Genomic DNA, 24,755 nt, shown 5'->3' with positions numbered 1-24,755 from the left:
TTCCGAAAAGAAAGTACATTGTTCACAAGTCTCGAACGGAAACAAAAACCGACTTGACCATGAATCATTCTATCAAAGTAATATAGAACGTCTTTTACATCTCAATCCCGACGATTGTAAAAATGAATTACTTAGACTAAACATCACACAAAATAAAAACTCCCAAAGAAAGTTAGTTAATTTTCAAGTTTTTCCAGACTCTGTACATCAATCACAACTTGAAAGACACCAAGGACATATAAAACTAGACGAAAAATACCCGTATAACGGCGCACACGGACGATTAACCTATGACCTACACGATAAACATTGGATACCACACATTGGTATAAATGACCCATCAAACTGCAAAGCAGACACAAAAAATAAAGGATACCAAGAAATAATGTTTTTCGATTGGAAAATACAACTCGAAAAAATACAACTAACACGAGATTTATCAGATAATACAATGATCTATCAAGGAATCCGATTACCTTGTAAAAATGATCAAGGTTATTGCGACCCTACAACGAGAACACAAGCAACAATTGTTTGGTTCCCCGAAGATACATGTACAACATTTCAAGTAGCAAAAATACACGCTCGTATGATAAAATTTCACGAAAAATATTTTATACAATCAATTCCATATGAACAAGTCCATCCATCACGAAAACTAAGTTCTAATTTTAGAAACATAGACAATATAGAAAATAAATTGACACGTTTTCAAATATATCAAGAAACAGAACTTGCATGTAAATACAGGAATCCACTTCATAGAACACAATACTCTGAAATATTAGTCGAATACGAAAAAGGATTCGACATGACCACTGGAAAAGTAAAAATCGACCCATATGCCACAGGTCATCCTCTAAACGAAGGAACATCCTATATACCAGTTAATTTTGAAAAAAGCAACGGACAACCTGGTGGACATCTAAAACCCCATGACACCAGAAGCACACGCTTACAAGAATTATCACTAATGAATACTACATATTTCGGTAATATCCACTATGATATTCATTTAGATATGAAACTAGATTATACAATTAGCCGAATTTTTCAAGAAATGTCACTCTCCGAATTAGAAACACTACACCAACTATGCGAATTAGAACGAACACAAATATTACAATCACTTGAACTAGCAGTATTAAAAATACCCTATGCAGGATACTTATTATCTGGAAATAGATCAAATTTTTTAGACTATGAAGGAAACATCTTATGGTTTTATACTTGTACTAAAAAAGTATCACCACTATACGTTTTTGAAGATAAACGATGTTATAAAAGAATCCCTATCTTTTATAAGAATAAAGTACATTTCGTGGATACACTTTCACGAAGAACCTATTTCTGGGATACCGCAGTCCCATGTGGATCAGAAAACAGCCACAATGTAGTACAACTAAACCCTGATGAAAATAAATATTATCTTCTCACTCCATATCCCACATTAATGCAATCACTCAAAAAATTTTCACCAGAAAGCATTCGCGCTATTGCTCGAAACCCAAATATAGACTTACAATCAATAGGAATCTATTCAAAATCAGATATTCAACATCACATTAGAACACAACAATTCCAAGAATTATTAACACAAATGGACACTATACAAAGACAATCAATAGACCAAAATTTACGCAAACTTGCAGAAACCGCAGGATTTGCCGATATCTACACGCAAGACTATAGCGGATATTTTAAAGACATTAAAGATTATATATATCTAAACGGTGAAAAATACCGTCCCCAAGATATATCACCAATTAACATTTTTAGCTTTGTTACACTCAAAAATGAGATCCTCGATTTTCTAGGATGGCCCTACTACATCTTAGAAAAATTGACTATTTTATACGCAATGTTTAACTTTATTGGATTTCTTTTCTCACTTTTAAAAGGAATCTACAACACATGTGCTATACACACACAAGTAAACAGACAAGCAAGCGTAGCACGCATACTCTTTGCAGGATTTTTTGGAATCTTTTCTACATCTATAAACAAAATTCTTTTAGACGCACAAATAAAGGAATATAACACAAAAATAGCAACACGACAAAATACATACGACGAAGAACATAACAATGTAGACATAATGCCAACGGCACCACAATTACCAGCCCTACCAAATAACCATCCACTATCCCTAGTCCCACGAAATTTTCGAAATTTAGCCATCACACATAATCCAAATTTTCGACTCACCACATCACAAAGTCCCATTCAACATATAATGACACACCAGTCACAAGATGATAATACTTATGAACAAATTATTGAACAACCCCATACCACCGCTTTTCAGTCTCAAAATAATCATTTTTTTAGCCCACGATGAGCCGCCAACTTGGATCACTACACCGATCAAATTCCCACCCAACCAATCTTACCTCTCCAATCCCAATAATACCACTTTTTGCTTTTCCGCCACCCGATTTTTCACCTAGTAATGTAACATCAGGCATGAATTCCGACACTAATTCACACATCTCAGTTTTATATTCCATCTCACAACTCAATAACCCGAATATTGAAACCCCCGATGAATTTGCCGACTCAGAACCATCCCCATCCAATAATTTTCATAACTCTTCTAATTTTTCTCAACCCCCTTTTCAACCCATATTATCCAATAACCCTGACCCCATCACTCCCACACCCTCTTATGCTTCCCAAGTTACTCCAACCTACTCCTCATACCATTCTGACCAATCATCTCCTTCTCCAGACACCCCCCGAATCTCCCCAGAGCTAGATAATTTTATTACCCTTCAACAACAACCCTACCACCTTAATACCCCAACCATAAACCAAATCTCCTCCACAATAAATTCATCCAACCCCCCTACCCCTACACCCTCTTCAAATTATACTGAATCATTAGCACCATCATCCACATCAACTGAATCTTCACTCAACACTAATAGAGCTTACCGCACTTTTAAAAGAAAGTTCCCCAACCATCCTTTCCCAGCAAAACCAGGAACAGCCCGTGAATACATCAACCATCCCAAGCATACTAACACAAAAGAATTTTTAGCCATCACCTTACCCTCATTTCCACAATACACCTTAAACACCCCCCACGACACTAACGAAACACGCAACTTTGTAGATGAATACGTTTTAATGCCCACTCTCTCTTGGACCTCATATTATCATTTTACTAACCCTCTTTGCTTACCTTTATCTAACACTCACATCGATATAGAGCGAAATACGGACATGCTATATCGACTCACTACACCACTAACCGCTAGACAATTTACTTACGTTGGATATAAAAAATCACTAAAAACACACACTGCACCTAGAGCTAACGAATATACACTCGAATACTATGATCACAACATCATCAGAGCTAACCAAGATCAATTCTTAGACGACGATCGCTTCGCTAATCCACAAATTACTGAGAAATTTTTCATCAAGACACCATATATATTCACACTAAACATCTTCGACCGAAAGTTTGATCACATTATTTCAGAAGCACTAACAGACACACAAGCATACGAAAGTTTTAAAGAACGCTTCCAAATATTTTCACTAACCTTTCATTTCCTTGCACCACACGAAAGAGATTTACACTGCTCACACGATATTATGTTGCGCACTAAACAAACCCACACATATAGTTATTATCGCTTCATTCAAAATCACTTTGACCTACACACACCCTCTAGACAACCACACCATCGCTTTCAATTCATTAATTCCAAATACACTTCACCATTTTTCCTAAATTTCACATATTGCATTAAAGATACTAACCTTCATGGTATTCTTCGCAATTATGATCCCATAACCCAAATGTACATCTTCTGTCCCATCACCAGGACCTTCAACGCCGAAGAATGCCGACCCTTCCTTATCCCGCACGAGTTTGTACAACCTATAGAAATCCCAATTTTAGAATTCATCCACAACACTAAATTCAATCACAAATTATATAATCTAATCCAAAACACACCTTATGAGTTTGCAGTTGGCACTGAAGAACTAACCACTATCAAGGCACTCCAATTGCTTTGGCCACTGATTCAGACTAAAAATATCATCCGCATCTTAGCTAAACTACTAACAACTTCCGATCTCATCCACGACATCTTCCCCCACGGTTTTTTCCCCGACGACTAACAGGTAAGTATGAATTAAATGAATATTACTAACTAATTAAAATATTAAAAACTCACCATTCTTTATCCATGTTTTCTTTAGATTTTTAGTCTTCATCCGACGATCACCTACAAAAACCACAAAAAACAAATAAAGATCGCAAATTTCATCAAACAGATTTCAAAAATTCTATTAATCTCTTACACTTATAAATTTATAAATTTAATACCAATGCAATAAATTCATTTCTAAAATTTTCCCCACAAGCAGTAAATCTAATTATAATGAAAATTTGTATCTTAAAATTCCCCCATAACTAGCAGTAAATTTCCAAATTCTATGCAGTAAATTAATAAAATGCAATTGCAGTACTAACCTTTTGATATTTTCATTCATTCGCACAGAAATTCTATCCACACTCGCACAGCTCGCCCACGAAGAATTGTTTAAAATAATGAATTTCAGTTTCAAGTTTTCACACTCAACAACTCTAACATATAATAACATGTTTCAAACTTTCCTTTAACCCGGTTGGAAAGGAATCATATACTAAACAAAACTAACCAACGCAGCTTACTAAATACCACAAATCATAGAATAACAGCATGACTAAGAAAAGGAAACCAACGGTACCCAAACCGGATTAACCCAGTTTAAAACTGGATAATTTATTCTTTTGAAGACTATTATAAAGTCTAAGAAAGAAATAATAAAACACAAAAAAGTCGAAAGACAAACCCATACCACAAACAATTTGATTTTTGAAAAAAGGACACAACCAACAAAACATAAGAAAAACCACAACAAACCCAACATAAAACGTTGTCACATAACAGGACCCCTCACAAAAACCGCATGAAATCATACTCCCACTCCTGGCCTAACCCACCAGGAAGGACGTCCTGAGCATGCTCTATAGCCGGCCTAACCCACCGTGCTACATCCACGCTTTGTGACCACACCTCTATTTTTAATAAGAGCTACTCAAGTGTGAGTAACTCTTCAAAATAACCGAACTAAAACAAAAAGCTTTTGTGAAAACAACTAACTAAAATCATAATTAAAAAATATTAAACTAATAAATGTTTTATAAAATGTAAATTACATTATGCAATACATAGATCAGAATACAACACCAAGGACGAACATCTAAAGACAAAACGACCCCACTACGCTCGAGAGAGAATGGCCAACCACAATCGATATGCCACTCACAATCACAACTCAAAGGATTTAGAGTACGACTTGACTTCGCAGAAAAGGACTTCATTGAACTAGACCAATGACCACCTCGATGTTCAAGTATACGTACAGATCCGAGTAACCAGGCATCCCCTCCACGCACAATCTCCACGCCATTCCCAAATTAGATCAGACACAAAAGAAGTTCTCCACGCAGAACAGAAAAACCTGACATAGCAAACCATTCTGAAATCAGATTTGAGGTTGTTGCAAAGACTTAGTCGTTGTCACTAGAAGACACAACGTCTTATGTCTCTAACTCCAGCTTCCTGGAACTTCTTTAACAAAAAGGAAACAGAAGAAATAAGATGTTCGCCAAACACCAACGTCCATCATCCATCCTTCGAATTGCAGAAGAACTATTCTAAAAAACTCTGTAAAACCCGGATGGGTGGAACCTGATCTAAACTACATTTTATGATTGGATAAATTAGATATTTTACCAATGTAAAGTATTTAATATTAACCAATCATGATCCATCTAACTAACAACCCACTTATTTGTAAGTGCTGAAGTTACTTGTAATTTCAGCACCAGAGAGAATTGAATTTAACTTAGAAATTAGTTGGACTCTCCCGAGCACTTCAGCAGCCGCAATAAACCAGTATACCCTAGATCTATTGAGCCTAGCAGAGACTAGTTAAACAACCTGAGACTAGATAGTATAAGAGTAAGATTAGGATCGGTATTAGACTAAGAAGTTGCACGAATCTATCCGGCCGAAAATAAGATAGCGTGACGAGCAGACGGTGTACCCTATCCGAAATTACTCTATGAGTTAACCAACTCGGTCCTAACTCAGAATTTTAATGTATTTTTAAATAAAAGCAATATAATCCATTCGAATTGATTAAAATCAATTATTTTTCAATTTCATGGACAATGAAACTCAAATTTAATCGATTTTTTTCCATGAAACTTCCTTGCTGGTACTGGAAACATGAACACGTTGCATGAAATGTTCAGCGATTTAATTTTTTTCTCTTTTTCTGCAGTGGTGCTATCCTTGTATAAAAAAGAGAGAACTGCAGTATTAAGAAGAAGAATATTACTTGAGATTACTTGAGAAGAAATTTTTTTTAATAACGGGATGATAACATTGCTAACAAACACACTTATTACTGTCTTCTGTAGCGGAAAATTGATAAATTTCTCCCGACACCGGACTTTTGATCAAACCTGACAAAATCTGACCTGGTGACGTTACTGACTGATGCATATAATTTTTTGATAACTTCGAACGGTTTGTCTTGACTTCTTTAGCTTACAATATCTTCGAAGCTCAATTTATGTCTAATGGAACTATTTCTGTTAATAACCAAAACTAATCAAAAGAGTTACAAAACGATTACTTTCTTATACTCAATAATTTGCCTTATTTTCAAATTAGAGACAGATTATTCTCGGTTTCAAAGATGATATTTTGTAAAACTTTTTGTTCAAAGACCATAATTATTTGTTTTAGTGACTGAAATTTTTGCTTCAATTGAGGTTTCATTTTCAAAGACTATATTTTTCCCTTTTTGTAGACTGTAAATGCGGAAGCAATAATTCTTGGTTCAGAAGCTTATTTTTTTCTTTCTTTTTTAATTTTAACTTTTTGACAATTTAGTGTACATAAACGGTTTTAGTAAAGTTCTGTTGGTTCAGTATGAACTTAAACCACTTTTTTTTTCATTTCCGAAAAAAAAACTTTTTCAGATAGTTTAGAAGACCTTTGTTGTTACGTTTCAGAGTTGAAATTAGTGATATCTATTATTTTATTTCGATTAAAAAAGAGAAAACGCGCGTCGGCAGTTTCATGGATAATATTCAATCATGCTACCATTTTGTAGTCATGTCCATAAAACTGCAAAAATAATCGATTATGATCCCCTACAAATCTAGTTTCATGGTTAGATGCAGAGGCGGATATAGGGTGGGGGCGGACGCTTCTCCCCCTCCTCAGGAATTCGACCACCTGCCGACCCAAAGGGTCCCCCTTTGTACTATTTTGAGATATCCATTTTTGGTAACAGACCCAAAAACTTTCTAAAGGCGCCTTAGGCGCCATTTTATACAAATTTTGAGAGGGGAGCGCGCGTTGAAAAAACGCGATTTTTAATAAATTTTCCAAAAAGTGCTTAAAAACGCCTTTTTGGCCTGTTTTTTCAAAATTTTGATTTCGGCGCAGCAATTTGGCCGAAACAGGGACTTTTTAGTGCATTGGGAGAGCTCACCCCCCCCCCCGTTCCCTTCCCCCATAAATCCGCTGCTGAGTTTGTGCATATCTTACATTCACCTTTCTGGTATCTTGTTAGCCTAGATAAAGTTAAATATCAGACTGGAAAATCTGGAAGGAAGGTTTCTCTGATGTAATCAGTCAAGAAGAAACACGATTCAATTTAAAGTTTATGGGCTATTGAACTGGCTTTTTGCTCATTTTGGCAAAAATTCTGTGGTAATTATTGTTTAAAATTTGTATGAAATGTTTTTGTTTGCTGTTGATTCTTGGAACCAGTTTATGGTTTTATTTCCGTAAAAATTTTGGGGTTGATAGTGCACAAAGGCGATACAACCTGCCCAATTCCCCTCAAATAGACTTAGGAATACCTGGAAGTGAAATAGTTTTCTGGAGGTTAATTCTCTGGAAATAAAAGTATTTCTTGCCTAAAAAGCCCGCGTCTTACTTAAAGATACCGGACTGAAATCACACTGTTAATTATGGCTTTTTCTGTAGTATCCCATGGATTACCATTTTACAGCGCTGATGCATGTACAATTCAGAGTTTTTTTGCATAGCTGAGCCTCCGATGTTTCAAAGTTATTTCAGTAATGATTGCGCAGAGAATCAGCGTTAAAACTTCCAAATACGACTGAGCCAGTGGAGGACGATTTTTCCATGCTGGAACCTGTTTCAGCTTTTTTGAAAGCTTTTCATAGGGTGCTGAAAGGCAGCACTCCTTGAAAAGTCGAAACAGCAACAAAAAATCATTGACTGAATCACCTCGTAGAGGAACAAAAGAGAATGCAGCGTTAGTACCTTTCCTTGGAACTCAAACTGAAGAAGAATTAGAAGTTAGCCATCGCAATCTCGTGAACAGGACTGGCTGCGGAATGAATCCTTTCATGGAAGAGGTCTATTCGGTAGTGCAGCGCTGTGGGACCCAATGAGTGCTGAAAATAGGTCTCAATAGACCACTGATGCATGAAAACCTCGAGAAATTGGATGAATTCGGGGACTAATAAGTGAACTACTCATTGATTCAGCCTTCGATGAACACCAGTCGACTTTTTCAAGAAAGCCAGCGTACCAAGAAAACAGCTATTGAATTAGCGTATCTGTTCAGGACAAAAAAAGGACAATGCTCTCAAAACTAGTGATCAAACGAATCAATGACAAGAAAGTGAAGTTTTTCAGCAAGGTCATGGGAAATAAATGTAGCAAAAGGAAAGTAAACTTTGAATCTAAAGCAAAGACTGCTAAGCTAGCGCAAAGAAAGCGAGTGGAAAAGTTAGAGGACCTTGATCAAGGTGTGATGATGGATCACAGGGCACCTCGAAAATGACAGACCAATTTGAAGGTACCACCTATTCTTATGGCAGGGCCGAAAAGCTAGTTACAAGGCTAAAGAAAGTGACAGCACTCTTACTGGAGTGAATTTGGAAACGGAAATTCTGAGCCAATCTAGTGAAAAAAACCTGAAAGAATTCAAACCATCGAAGGACAGTGAAGAAATTCAGGCCATCTACGATGAACCATGGAAAAGGAATCGTTGCACGACAACTTACTCCGGTTGAACATTATTGACTGGGAGTATCAAAGACAGTCAAAATAGATGAGCCCGCTGTTGGTTATATCGAAAAAATGAACTCAGAAACTCAGCCAGAGGACGCATAATGGCTCTATAGAACAAAGATGCCGTGGAATGCTTTATCAAAGACACTACGATGAAGCAGAAAGGTTATGGAACACTGGCTTCCTCGGTACTGCGCGCAGAAGCAGTGGATCAACTTGTTAGATTGCATTGGAGAGCAGTACTGTTACGTTACTTCGATAAAGGAATGAGCACAACCCCGAAGGTTCATGCACTTTTAGCTGTACCGTATGTCACGACCAATATGCAGGTTAGGTTCACCTGGTGTTTGTGGGATTGACCAGGGATGACTATGATTACGACTCAGATGAAAGATAAAATTCCAAGGATGAAAACGAGCTCCTAATGATGGCCCTAAGAGATTTATTCTCTTTAATTACGAGCAAGCAATTATTAATTGCTTTAATTACGAGCTACTTTAATTACGAGCAAGCAGATTTCATAAGACTTTCGATGTCTAGAATATCAACGATAAGATTCATTGCAAGTCAACAACCAAGCAAGCACTTATTCTGGAAGAACTGATGACTGCACCTTACGTGCCAAATCTGACAGTAGTGTGGAGTCTGGATTGCGAACTCCTGAGAACAAATATGATGGTAGTTTGGTAATTAAAGAAACCATCTTTTTGCCCAAGTCTCAACACTGACACGATATTGCGAGCGACGTTTTAAGATTTTAAACGAGAATTGAATGCTGATTGTTACCTGCACCACCTGAACACTATGAATAACATGACTGCAGACTCCAGGGCCATACGGGAGAAAACTGTTGAATTGCCTGGTTGGGGACCGGAAGACTGAGTGGAACCAGGTAGCTGTCAGTCAAAAATCTGCGGCTTTGAAGGTCATAGGTGTGATGGTTTCGTCTGCGTAAAGACATTCGCGAAGCAGCTTAAACAGTTGATGATATTTTCTAGTGACGAAGACGAAACAAAAAGAGAACTAATTGCGGATAATCAAAGAGGATCTGAAGTTAATCTAGTGACAGCACTAGGATTCTACAGCAACTTTGTTTCCCTGGATTCACCATTGAATCTAGAAGTAAAACATGAGATAGTCACAGCCATCAGTGTAGACGTGTTTCCAGACGTATTACAGACTGAGCGGAAATATATTAGAAGATAGGGGAATTGATCGAGGTGGAAATGAACCTCAAGCAAAGTGAAGCGTAGCATAGACCATCTGGTGTACGATTTCAAGTGCTTTCAAGTGTGGCTCCTATGAGCAAAAGCCAATATCCAGCATACTTTCTAGAACTTAAGTGTATCAACCCTTCTCAGTGCCAAAGTTTCTGAGACTTGTAAGGATGTTAGAAGGGTCTACTAGGTTGCTCAGTAAGATTTTTTCCGCAGCTCCTGAAAAAACTAAGGGTACTTGGAATCGATACTTTAAAAGAAGTTCATGGGATATGCCGAAGGGAACTTCACTTATTTTGAAAGGCAGAAGCTAAAAAAAGAGCAGACACGGATTACAAGGCAGTAGACAAGGTGATGCAGTTCGCCGGATAAAAATGGAAGTGGATACCCTGCTGGAAGCGCCAGAGCTTTGAAACTGGAGAAGCATGAGGCTGACACATGATGAAGTCCCATACCACTGTTTGATGCAACCATGGTGGTACCTTGCGCTTATGAATCTGGTGTTGTTCAGCGACGATGAGGGTCTGCTCTACATGGTTGACCAAACTCATCGCAACCATTGACGATAGTAAAAACCCTAACGATGATGGCAATTAGATGGCTGGAAGCTCATTTTAGGGAGAACAATAAACAAGAAGCGGCTACCAAAAAACAGTTGGAAAATTTTGACTCTCTGAAAGCTTAATGTTTTCTGAAACAATGTGTAAAATTGTGTTTATTCCATTGAAAATTTAAAAAAAATATTGATCAGAAGACTGTTAATGCCATGGTTCAGAGCTGACATGAGTGCCTGGTTGTACGAAGATGCTAAAAAGCATATGTCGAAGAATGGCAGAGTGTACAGTTAGTTCCAACTGGACATCGGATCAGAAGCTTTCAAGCGAGCTTTCGTGACCCATCTGAACGCACTGAAAGCAACATTGAAAGGAGCCTCGAACAAATTGGTTGTGACGGCAGGCAGAAAGAAGAAACCTTGAAAGACAACCCAGAATGAAAAGTGACGTTGCGCCATCACAACAGCTTTTGCGGATATATAGAAACTACTGTCGATACGCGACACTGTTGCAAACAGAGGTTAGAACAGAAAAAATGTTGGAGGACTGTTTCCAGCAGCGTAAGGATGGCAACTGACGTACTGCAAGACGCTGTGAACGAGAGCGCAGAGTCCATGTCATAAGAGAAAAAAACAACGACGATTTGAAACAATTTGGAAATTCTAGAACTTCTAAACGACAAAAACAATAGAAAAGATGGAAATAGATTGCCCCAAAAAGAGAAGGAGAAAAACTCAAAATTGCTTCATGCGTAGATTTTTAAAGTGAACAAACGAGCTAGCTAAGCATAAAACGAAACTTGATGAAAAACTTAGATTCTTTGGGTATAAAAACTCTGCTACTACGAGTTGGCGCTGTAAATTTGTTTGTGTTTTTAAAAACACCTACTTCTTATATAGGAAGGCTTCAGTGGAGCTCTTTCAGAGTAATCCAGCTTGCATGATTTTTTTGACCATGTAAGAGAACCGTTCGCTTTGTTGTGGTTTGAAAAAACTTGAATAGTCTCTCGAAGAGGGTGGCTACTTCGTTGTTGTTTCTAACCAGAGAGTTTCCTAATTTAAGTATTCAGGACCAATAACAACTGAAAACCCAGAAGGAACAAGACGTTACTTTTTAGTATGGTTTAAGCTGGTTGGTTGGCAGGACCGTCCTGCGTCCTAACACTTTTCAAACACAGGAGAAAAAGTTCCAATTTGAGAAATATCATTGGAAGTCGGAAAACCGATTTTTATCTTAGGTCATATCTTAATAATGCAGATTATTAAGAATGTCAGAGTCTTATAGCGATGTGGTATGACGCCATTTGTAGCATGTTGTGTGTTGACTTGATGTAGATAAACATATTTTGGATGTGATCATGTAAATTCCTTCTCAAGGCTTTGTATCACTTTGATGGGATAATTCAAGTTCAATAAGATCAGATTGATTTCTAGCGTCCACCTCTTTACTCCACTATCGAAATATGGAACATCAAAAACTAAATATCACGAAATAAATGACTGAATTTTTCTTCAATTGTGAATTTTTTTTCAGATTTTCCTGCTAAAAAAACACTGTATCTATATATTAGTAGTAGTAGGGCTTTTTTTTTCGCATAACACAAGGGGTTTCCGCCGTCAGTTGTTTGTTTTATGGTGAAGTTTTTCTTCTACAGTCGTTTAATGTGCAATCGTAAGCTATTATCTATGTGCGTTTGTTCCGTTTTTTCATAGTCCTTCTCAAAGTTTCATCAAATTAATCACAATATTAGTTTTTCAGTCTGCTTGTTTCTCTCACAACAATTTTGATTGCACTTTTTAGCCGAAACGTTTGTTAAAAGAATTCGTCCTCCAAAAGTTTTCTTGTTTGGCCTCTGGAGCTGAAATATACAAATACGCGAGGTACTTGAATATGATGATAAGTCTTATATGTCAGCGTCGTATTTTTTTGATAGCAGCAGTAGGTTGTTAATCTTTATGTAGATTGGCAGCGGTTTTAGTGATGTTTTGTACCAGTCCATTTGCGGTATTATCCATTTAACTAAACGCCTTGAAACATTTTCAAGCTCCATAAAATTACAAGTATTCAATCGATTACAGGGACTTGCAGGCGTGAGTTTTGGTATGATCATAGACCAGTTTTGCTGTTTTCCGAGATTTGATTACGCTTCTTTTTATCATATGAAAAAAAAAACAAATTGCTTTGAAGCAAACCTAATTTATAAACAAACTCCATTTTAAAGCGCAGGGAAGCATCATACCCAACTCAGATTGGGTTTCCTCGGTTTTATTCAGTTCATTTCCGAAAAGCAGTTGATTTACCTTCTGCACATTTTGATTAGGAAACATTTAACCATATTGAAAGGCATGTTGTTTCTATCAGGTCAGTCGTACAACACATTTAAATCACTTTTTAAATCTATAAAGCTTAAACGTACGATTAAAAAATTGGCTACATCGGAAAAAAAGAAGTTATAAATGTGCGCATGTTTTCCTAAGGTAGTTAAAAACAAACAAAAAACTGTATGGGTCCCGAAAATACTCCCTCGCAGGACACCGCTAGTAACTTTTTTGGTGATGAGTACACTCTGTTCGTGAGCGCAACTTGTACACGATTTATCAGAACTGATTCGATTCATTTGAGGAGCTTGTTTCTGATTCCAGTTTCATAGTTTTATCTAAAAAGCAGACCTCAATCCACACTGTCAAAAGCCTTATTGTAGTCAGTAAAGATCATAGCAACATCAATTTGACTTTCAAGGCCTGGTATTTTTTTCGCAAAAAGATGATTAATTGGAGAATCGTTGATCCTCTTTTACCAAAGCCAAACTGTGCTGCATGAAAGAAAAGCATGGTAATCATCACAGCGTCTTCTAAAAAAATCCTTGCTATATTCTCGAAAATATTGATAAGAAAAACCGGTCTGTAGTTTTTTTTTTATTTTATTGCTTTTTAAAAAAATGTTCTATAGTTGCCTGTTTCGAATCATTTTGAATAACTGATAAAAAATAAGAAAGAGAGTGCACCTTATATTATACAGTATCGATGAAATTTTGTCAGGTCTTTTACTCTTGTTTATGTCCAATCCATGCAAAATTATTAATTTCCTCTTTCAGAAACTTGACAGAATTAAATAGTTTTACACAATCATTGCCACTGTTCCTTACAATGAATGTTGTCGACTTTGTATACATAGAAGATAAGAAGATTGAAAATAGTTCTGCTTTACTTTTGTCGATCTCATCGGAGAAATTCTTGTAAATTTTTTTCGCGAGAGATTTGACTTCTCAAATGCTTCAAAAAATTGCAGTATTTTTGACGCCATACTTTGACGTATGGATCAATTTTTATCTAAAAAGCACCAATCATAATTTCATATTCAAAAAAATAAAAAAGTTTTCTTAGAAAAATTTAGTTGCATTTGTGCCATTCCCCGGATTGGCACAGTCAAACCCGCCGATGGAAACGAAAAAAGATGATAGAGACCTTAACAGGGAATTTGTTATGAAAAGGAGGGTTGGAATATTCCAGAAATTAAATTTTTTAATATTTCTATTGGAGCTAAGTTATTTCTCAAAAATGCAAGAAAGGGTTCTTTTGGACAGAAAATACAAAAAAAGCAGACAACCGAATTAATAAGACGAAAATCAGTTGAACAAATAACACGAGAAATACGAAGCATCTTATCGTGGTAACAAGACACGATAAGACGCTTATCTGAGAGATATCATGCGGAGGGAACGTCCAGTAGGACATCCGGAGCGGATCCGTACCCCCCGTGCCACAAAATTGGGAAGATGGCGTTATCCCCGGGGGAACACGGAGTTGGAGGCCAGGTGCCCAGAGACTATTGGAATTTGTTGGAGACTGTTAAAAACATATTTTTACCTACTGTAATGCCCTGAACGATTTAATGAACTCCATATTGTATAGTATTTCAGAGTATGAGTAGTTAGAAAAGAGAAAAGAGTAAATTATGGTTTTCCAGCCGTGTTGTTAATAGTAATCAAACCCGGGCTGGAATCTTTCAAAAAAATGGGCTGGAATCTCTGTTTTCAGCTCCACGAGACTCCTTCTTGATAACCTCTACTTCAATGATTACCTTGGCCTGAGGCAGGGCCAACACGCGACATAGACGTATCTTTGCGTTATACTACACATCGGGATGTCATAATTTTATATGCACTAAAATTGGATGTTATAATTGCGAAATATATAATATTGTACAGGAAAAAGGGTTTAAAATGTATATGGACTGTGTCTGCCGGCTTTGTAGGCTCCAGATCGTTGATGAGGATCACATACGACACTGCATCTCCTTCCAGAAAGCCAGGATTTACCTGGAAGGTTCATCATTATCAGGTTGCCGCCCAAGCCAATGTGACATCGCTTCTATGTGCCAAGACTCTTGGCTTGACTGAATCTTAACACAACCCGTAAAAAAACACTTTAATTATATTTTTCATATTTGTCTTTGTAAGACGTACAATTTACCAATTTACAATTACAAGAGTAATCATGTAGTCTGGGGATCCGAGACTCAGCTATGTGGTTACTTTGCATGTAAACGAAAGCTGATCAAAAATCGTTTGAGTGATGGCGTAAAAGTGGTAACTTTGTACTTAGCCCTATACAGACCAGAAAACTAACTGGCTAGGTCTAGACCGTTAAAAACGAGTAGAACTAGGGTAACTAACGCCTGCCAGTTGTCAATAGGTTTTTTTTCTTTGCTTCGTCACTGTGTAATGTCTGGGCGAATGGTACAATTTTAATCTGTTGATTTAAAAAACTTTAAGGTGTCTTTCTATCCTTCTACATCTCAAATAATAGAGGGGTTTGATGTAAATCGCGTGTTGAGGTCTATAAAAATTAAGATTTACTTTCAAAATAATTGTTGATGCATTTTGTAGCTCTACTGGTACATTACTATTCAAACTCTGAGCGAACTGTCTCTCGTTTCTGTAATTCGAAACATAGAAGCTTACTGCGACCTCACTTTTTTGTTTCTTGAAATGATGTCTTGTTTCAGATTTATTGCGTATATTATACAGTATCGGTGAAATTTCGTCAGGTCTTTTACTCTTGTTTATGTCCAAATCCATGAAAAAATCAATAATTTCCTCTTTCAGAAACTTGACAGAATTAAATAGTTTTACACCATCATTGCCACTGTCCCTTTCAATGAATGTTGTCGACTTTGTATACATAGAAGATAAGAACATTGAAAATAGTTCTGCTTTACTTTTGTCGATCTCATCGGAGAAATCTCGTAATTTTTTTTTCGCAAGAGATTTGACTTCTCAAATGCTATAGAATTTTGCCGTATTTTTGACGCCACACTTTGACGTATGGTTCAATTTTTCTCAAGCCGGGTTACTTTTATCGAAAAAGCACCATTATTAATAATAATAATAACAAAGGATTTAGGAATTTAAAACAAAAAGGGTTCGCATAAAACCCAGTCATTATATTGTTCAAAGTTTAGTTTTCAGTTATAAGTGTAAGTTTCCTCAGGTCTCTACAGTTGTTGCATTCGCATAAAATGCGCCAAGTGCATGTGTCTGATTCGTTGTAGCGAGTTTTGAAAAATTTTGTGTACATTCCTAGAAGTCTGTTTTTGCATTCTGGTTCAAACAAAATGTCACATTTAAAGTATTCGTTGTACAGATTAGCGAGACGACATGCCCGAAACTAGAAATCCGACTCGCACTTCCTCAGACGCATTTGTTTGCAGACGAAATTTCGTGTCAATTGAGCTCTTCGGTTTCCAACGTCAGTGACGCTTACATGGCTTCTCCAATCGATGTCAACTTTTCCAGCTAGTATTTTTCCAAACAGCAGTCCAACATGAAGCTCTTAGTATAGAGACAAAGGAAGGATGTTAAGTTTCACGAGTTTGCCTTTATAGGAGATTTGGCTATTGCTTGTCATGAAAATCCACGAGATCGCTTTCCGCTGCACACTTTCTATGATTCCCTAGTCACCTTTTGATGATTTCCAGATAGCTGAACCGTAGCACAGAATTGGCACAACGTAACAGATATATGCGTTTTTTCTGGTCGCGAAATTCGCCTTTGAGAGATTCCTTTCGAGTACGAAGAGAGCGTTTAAGGCTTTTTCAGCCCTCTTTTTTGCGTGTTGAGTCCAAGAGAGCGTGTCGGTTATCAGGATGCGCAGATCTTTCATTACTTCAGTGGTTTCGAAGCTGTAACTGGGGAGTGCAATCTTAGCTGATCCTTTGATACAGAGGGCCTTACTTTTCGTCAGGTTCATTGACATGCAGTTTTCCTCACACCAACTCCAAAGTCTCCTAACATCTATGCTGAGAGTTAAAGGGTTGTCTCCAACAATTTTGTAGTCGTCTGCATAACCAAATGTTGCGGACATGACACAGGACGGTAGATCATTTATGAAGACTAGGAAGAGAAGCGGCCCGAGTATAGAGCCCTGGGGAACGCCGCTGAAGACTTCCAGCTCTCCGGAAATTGTGTCATTCAGCCTCACTGTTTGCTTCCTGTTCGAGAGGTAGCTGCATATCAGAGGTAAACAATTTCCTCCAATTCCAGAAGTCGATAATTTCTCCATGAGGATTCCGTGCGAGAATTTGTCAAAAGTTTTTTGAAAGTCCAAGTAGATGGTGTTCAGGTAGTTGCAGTTTGGCGAATCTAGGCAGCTAAATATCTGGTGTAGATACTCTATTAGGTTTGTTATCGTCGATCGTTTAGGTCTAAAACAGTATTGGTCTGGTGTTAGGGTTGGGTAGACAATTGGGGCCAGTTTATCAAATATTAGTTTCTCAAGCAGTTTTGACACTGCTGAGAACAGGCTGATCAGTCTGTAATTTGATACGTCTTGTTTATCCCCGTCTTTAAAAACTGGTGCGATTTCGCTGATTTTCCATTTTGTTGGAAATATCGCTTTATTTTCAATCAAGTTGAACAGTAAGTGAAGTGATTTTGGTAGTGACTCTGAGAGGTTTTTCAGAAGAGTATTACCGATCATGTCTGGTCCATTTGCCTTAATTACATGCAGCTCGTTCAGGGCATCGTCTATTTCATCGATTGTGAAATTGATACTGTTCAGAAGAACGTTATCTTGTCGTTCTGCTTTCCCAACGTTGGCCTTTCGTGTGAAAACTATTGAAAATATATGTTAAACAGTTCAGCTTTTTGAGCGTCTGTTTTGGCTATTTTTTGATCTAGGAAGATCTCTGAAGGGATCATGCGAGACTTGGTGATCGATTTCAGATATCGTTGTGTTTCGCTAAATTTCCTATTCTCATAAAGCATTATTTTGTGGAGATGCTGGTCATTTTGAAGGAACAGTGTTAATTCAGTTTGCAGATTTTCAATTTTGCCTTCGTTCGATGGGGTAGGTTTTCGCTGATTTTTAAGTTGGAGTGTATTTAATTTCTTGATAAGGTTGGAGGAATCGCTTCCCACCCAAGGAGCTAGTTCAGACCTGTGTTTTGTAGTGATAGGTAGCAGGTCCTATAGTATTTCGTATAACCACTCGTACCAATTATGGAGCATCAGTTCAACGTTGCTTAAGCAAAATGGTTGGAAGGGGTGTTGACGAATGAATTCATTCACTTCTTCCCATTTTGCTTTCTTGTACGCGAAAATGCGAAAATCTAGTTTTTGTTTGATGGCTGGTGTTTTTTTATGAACAGGGCGGTAGTCAAATGAGACTTTGGCACGGAGTGGCAAATGGTCGGAACTGAATAGACTACTCAGACGGTTATCAAGTTTTACGCTGGTGACAAATTGCGGTTTGTTACTTAGGAGAATGTCTAGTGATATTCCATCAGGGGTTTTTATTAGTTGTTGGAAGTTTGACTCACTGAGTTCGTCAAGGATTGACTGCTCATCTAGAGAAGTTGAAGTCATTGACGGCCAGTGAGTACAGTTAAAATTTATATCTCCAACTATATACGAACAAATTGCACTTTGTTCAAATTGCTTACGCCTCAGGAATTTTAGGAGTTCGATTAGATCTGAGATTCCCCATGTGAAGGTACTGTTTGAAGAAGCGCTGTAGATGCAGCATATTAAAATCGGCTTGTTCAGTGATATGCGGATGGTAACACAATCTTGAAACGCGGAATTGATTTGGCTGCTTGGAATGTTACGGTTTACTGCTATGAGTACGCCATCATGTTTTGTCAAGCCTTTGTCACTCGGTCTGCTCTTTCGGTGGATAACGTAGTTTGTCAGAAATGCTATCTGTCAACCAGGTTTCAGTTAGGCAGATGACTTGATAAGCGTTTTTTACTTGGACAGCATTAGAGAAGGTTGTCCGCCGTTGATACTCAAGAATACTTCTGACAATGTAAGCAAGGATATTCATCGTCGCTGCTAGTCAATTGGGTGCTTCGGGATCTGGGAATTTCTCTTTTATCCACTTACCACCTTTTCGAATGTACAGAGTTGCATCGTGGACTCTTATGTCCTTTCTGTCTACAGATTTGTCGCTGATAAGTTGCCTTCTTCTGACGAGGGCAAGGTTTTCTTGATCAGCTTCTTCCTTCGTCAGTTGTCGGCTGAGGAAAATTGGTTGAGGGGAGTGTTTCAGTTTCGTCGCAGATAGCAATATCATTCGTCGTTGGTATGCATTGGGCACTTTTAATAGGATTGTTCTTATCTTGTTCTCGTCAAATCGACCCAGGCGTATGACATCGCATATTGAGGCATTGACATCCATATGGGTCAATACTTTTTGAACTTCGGCGAGATCGTGTTCTTGGCGAAATCTTGCTTCCTTCTCCATTGATTCAGGGATTCCTCGTATGCGAGTGCCATCGAGTTCCTCGGCGTGTTGCGCTGGCGGTTTTTGGCGACTGGCAATCGAGCTAGGTTGGGTTGGATAATCTGAATCAGGTTGTTTTGTGCTTAGCAGCGTTTTGAATTCGATCACTGTTTTTTTGAGGTCAGTCATTTCGTTTTCCAGGGTTTTCATTTGAGTTTCTCGAAGTTCTTTTGAGGTTGTAGTTTCATGGGCAGCTTGGGTCAAATTATCTTGACGTTTTTCTTCAACGCATTTGTTTCATATCAATAGAGCATTTTTTCCTAAGGCTGGTACTCCATTGACAGCGGCTTCACTTAGACCAGTGCAGTCTTCATTCAGGTGCATTCGACAGCCACAGCAAAAGCAGTCGAAAAAGCTTTCATTTTTAAAGATTTTCTCGCAGCACGTACTACAAGAATCAGAGACTGAATTGACCCGATTTCGGTTTTTATGTTTAGAATCTTAAAATCTTAAAAGGGACTCAGAGCCAGAGACTCGATGAGAACGCCTGTTGAAATATTAAGGTTTAGGACTCAGATTTGCGTACTTGTTTAGAATTTTCGCCGTTTAGCTCCGCGCTTCTCGGCAGCCGTTCGACGCTTCGTGCCACGTGTTTTGAAGATTCTTTTGAAGTCGGGAAAATAGTGCAGCACAGTAGCTAGAGTCCTCGACTCTATGTCAGCAGCCTGGTGCAGTTTTCGGTACTCGGCAATTAACGATTCGTCAATTCTTTCGGAAGCACTGATAATATGCTTGGTCACATCCAGGCATTTCGGGTTCGGGTTCGGGTTTTCGGGTATCGGGTCGGGTTTTCGGGTCTTGAGACAAATTTCGGGTTTCGGGTCGATTTTCGGGTTCAACAAATTTTCGGGTTCGGGTTCGGGTTCGGGTATTCAATTATGTCGGATTTCTAAAACCCGACTTTTGTTTGCTGTTTTCGGTTTCGACAAAAACTTTCCCAATTTTTCTTTTGTTTGAGGTTTTTTACTTTTTTAATTTTTATTTCTATTTCATTTCTGAACGCGATTGCATTGTACGATGAAGGAAGAGTGGCAGATATTTGAAACCAAAAATCCAAAGTTGAAAGACAAGTTTCTGTGCGGTTTCATTGACAAGAAGAAAACAGAAGCGCGGAAGTGCGTTCGTTGCAAAAGTGTATTTTGAATGAATATAGCAACAACGAGAACGACACCGACGAGGCCGATGAAGACTTTGACACATGGAATACCCGTAGCATCGAACCGTTTGATTTTTCCAATTTTGTGAATGAAATACGACAAGCTGTAAAAGACATCCGCACACCCAACAATAATGCAACCTTCATGTTTATGCAAAAACAGTTCCAGAAATCAGAACTAGATGTTGTCCTTGACAACGAAACACGATGGAACTCCACTTATTTGATGCTAGAACGTTTTCTCAAACTTCGCGGGTCAGTGGAAAAGTTTTACCACGAACGACGTTTTGATTGGCAACATTTAGACTGTTTAGTTAAGGTGTTGAAACCATTTTACGAAGTAATACTAGAGCTGCAAAAGAAAGAAATACCGAAGGACTTCGACTTCTATCTCAAGACCGTCGAATATGTGCGAACATTTGCATAAATATTGTTTTTACAGCTATTTTTATTGTTCACTGTAAGAGAAAGTTACACTCTAAAAACGCATCAAATTTATTGCGTCAACGTTCATACCATTTAATCTACCTGAAAATCGGGCATGTCGGGTATCGGGTCGGGTAATCGGGTTTTGAGATCTTTTTCGGGTTTCGGGCCGGGTTTCGGGCCGGGTTTCGGGTTTGAAATGAATGTCGGGTTCGGGTTCGGGTTTGAAGAAACCGTCGGGTTCGGGTTCAGGTTTTAGCTTATCGGGTAATCGGGTTTCGGGTTTGAAAAATGTCGGGTCCCGAAATGCCTGGTCACATCGATGACGTAACAGTCCAATGAATGTAGAAGATCGTCGAATATGTAGGGAGCACCTTTGCGTTGACAGTATCGACGCAAGAGAGGTTTGGAATAGTCTTAAGGGTTGCAATCAGTTCTTCGATTGTTTGGGGTATGTTGCCTTTTTTCGGGTGCGATGTTATTGTGTTGTTTAATAAATCGTACCAGAGAAAAATTTTGCTGTTCCTGAGAGGGTTTGATGTAAAATAATCGAGGCAGTAATCTGACGTGCTAGGGTCAAGATTCAGTCCAGGGAAAGAGTGAACAGGATCAGCAAGCTCATCTTGTTCCGATTGTTCAAGTTTATTGATGGAATGGTAAAGAGAACTTGCACCTACTATTTTGATCATAAGGTATAGAGAATAAGAAAAATAAATAAATAAAATTGGAATGAACTCAGCTGATTGGAAATTGGGATGGTGAACACAGCAAGTCGGGAGCCGTCCAGAGTGTAGTTCCACCCAGTGTCCAGTGATAAGTAATCCAGAAAATATCGTCGTGACCAATGTTTTCAACAATTCAACATTGACTATTGGGGCCACCACGACTGCCCCTTGTATTCATATTTTAACCGAATCTTGATTTTATATCCAATCATGATTTTATATCCAATAGAAATAAAGAAATTTTCATAGAAAGGTTTAGTTGTATTTGTGCCATTCCCCCGGATTGGCACAGTCAAACCCGCCGATGGAAACGAAAAAAGATGATAGAGACCTGAACAGGGAATTTGTTACTAAAAGGAGGGTTGGAATATTCGAGAAGTTAAATTGTTCAATATTTCTATTGGAGCTATAATATTTCTTTAAAATGCAAGAAAGGGCCATTTTGGACGGAAAAAAAAGAGACAAACGAATTAATCAGACGAAAATCAGTTGAAAAAAAAACACGAGAAATACGAAGCATCTTACCGTGGTAACAAGGCACGATAAGACGCTTATGCGAGAGAGGTCATACGGAGGGAACGTCCAGTAGGACATCCGGAGCGGATCCGTACCCTTCGTCACTGTAATGTCTGGGCGAATGTTACAATTTTAATCTGTTGATTTAAAAAAATTTAAGGTGTCTTTCTATCCTTCTACCTCTCAAATAATAGAGGGGTTTGATTTCAATCGCGTGTTGAGTTCTATAAAAGTTGATTGGAAATTGGGATGGTGAACACAGCAAGTCGGCAGCCGTCCAGAGTGTAGTCCCACCCAGTGTCCAGTGATAAGTAAATAAAAACAAAAGAAGAACTCCTCATTTTAGGATCTCCAATCGGCGAACTTTGCCGAAAAGAATTACTCGACGAAAAAATTAGGGAGCTTGAAAAAATCTCGGATGTCCTTGACAAACTAGACGCCCATTATGGTTTTTACCTCCTGAAAAATTGCTTTAGCATGCCAAAACTCCTATATTTTTTGCGTACGAGCCCTTGTTTTTTGCAAAATGATTTTTTGGAACGCTACGATAAATTACTAAGAAATTCGTTATGCAAGGTCACTAACGTGAAAATGGATAATAACCAGTTTTTACAAGCAGTTCTCCCGGCAGCCAAAGGTGGCTTGGGCGTTTCTTCCGCTCGTCTACTCGCTTTACCCGCTTTCTTAGCCTCAGCAGTAGGAGCGAAAGATGCCTTGAGCGAAATCTTTGGTTTGGAGCATGTGGATGGAACCTATGATGATGCGCTTAAACGGTGGTTTGACCTTGGAAAAATTGAAATGGCTCCGGAAAATGAAATCCAAAAAAATTGGACGGAGCCAATTTTTGACAGCGAAATTGCAGACTTGATTTTACGACTCGAACCAACGGACGTGAAAAGGTTCAACGCGTTCCAAGATAGATTTGGATCCCAATGGTTGAACGTCATCCCCTGCAAAAATTTAAGGTTAAAACTGTCGAACCAACAACTCAGAATTGCGATAGGACTTCGATTAGGATCAAAAATATGCGAACGGCATAAATGCGTGTGCGGAAAAGACGTTACCGAGGATGGTTGGCATGGTCTTTCTTGCCTCAAAAGTGCAGGGAGATTCTCTAGGCATTCAAACCTGAATGCCCTTATAAAGCAGAGTCTATCATCTACTCACATTCCGTCTGTTTTAGAACCACGACACCTCTACAGGAACGATCAGAAGCGACCAGACGGTTTGACGCTCGTTCCATGGGCTGATGGTAAGCAGCTCTTGTGGGATGTAACGGTAGTAGACTCCTTAGCCCCTTGTAGGATTAATGCCGGGTCTGTTTGTAACCCTGGTACGGCTGCCGCTGAAGCGGAAGAGCGAAAAATTTACATATATAAAGATCTTGTAAATGATGGATATCTTTTTCAACCGCTAGCTTTTGAAATTCAGGGCGCGGCCGGCCCCAGCACAGAAGTTTTTTTGAGCAAGCTTTGTAAGAACCTAAGCATATGCACTGAGGAACCCAGAGCAGGCAGCTTTTTAAAACAGAGAATCTCCCTGGCAATACAGATTGCGAACGCCGCTTGCGTACTCGGAACAATAAATGACAAAATAACTTTCGACGAAATTTTTTACTTGTAACACTTGTATATTATATTATCTCGTGTCGAGTTGCGTGTTCTTATTGAAGAAGCGTAACCCGTATCGATTTTAAATGAAAAGGACTTAAACACTTGACATCTTCTTTTATCATTATCACTTCCATATCTAGAAAATTCCAAGGATTTTGACTAGAATACATGATGAAGGGACTCATGACTGTAACCTCGGTTACTATGATACTTTTGACCTTCTGATTACCGAAAAACTTTCAAATTAATTGTTGATGCATTTTGTAGCTCTACTGGTACATTCCTATTCAAACTCTGAGCGAACCGTCTCTCGTTTCTGTAATTCCAAAAAAAACATAGAAGCTTACTGGGACCTGACTTTTTTGTTTCTTGAAATGATGTCTTGTTTCAGATTTATTGCGTATTGTTTATAGTTTGGTTCTAATTTAGCTATGACTTACTGCCCACCTAGCTGCAACTTCTCTCATTTTACAAAACCCAGTGAGTCTCTTTTTTTTCAGTCGATAAAATAAATCAGGTCAGAAATTATTTTGGTAACCGAAATTAATAACCTAGTCTTTCATCAATTCACCCAGTCAAAACACCAAAGGATGTCCATAAATTAGGGAAAAATAAAGTA

At 38.2% G+C, this 24,755-nt stretch overlaps 1 protein-coding gene across 2 annotated transcripts in view; it reads left to right on the top strand.

Moving 5' to 3' along the window:
• LOC134855341 (MBT domain-containing protein 1-like) overlaps nt 1–24,755 on the top strand; it is a 144,065-nt gene that overhangs the window by 98,286 nt on the left and 21,024 nt on the right. For both annotated transcript variants that reach the window (XM_063871841.1, XM_063871839.1), the window contains exon 2: nt 24,526–24,616. In XM_063871841.1, coding sequence (XP_063727911.1) covers nt 24,568–24,616 — 49 coding nt within the window. In that variant the 5' untranslated portion in view covers nt 24,526–24,567. The remainder of the gene's footprint in view (nt 1–24,525; nt 24,617–24,755) is intronic.

This window comes from Symsagittifera roscoffensis, chromosome 10 (genome assembly GCF_963678635.1).
Source record: "Symsagittifera roscoffensis chromosome 10, txSymRosc1.1, whole genome shotgun sequence".
Taxonomy (NCBI): Eukaryota; Metazoa; Xenacoelomorpha; order Acoela; family Convolutidae; genus Symsagittifera; species Symsagittifera roscoffensis.
Note: the sequence above shows the minus strand (reverse complement) of the source record. Positions and strands in the feature narration are given on the sequence as shown.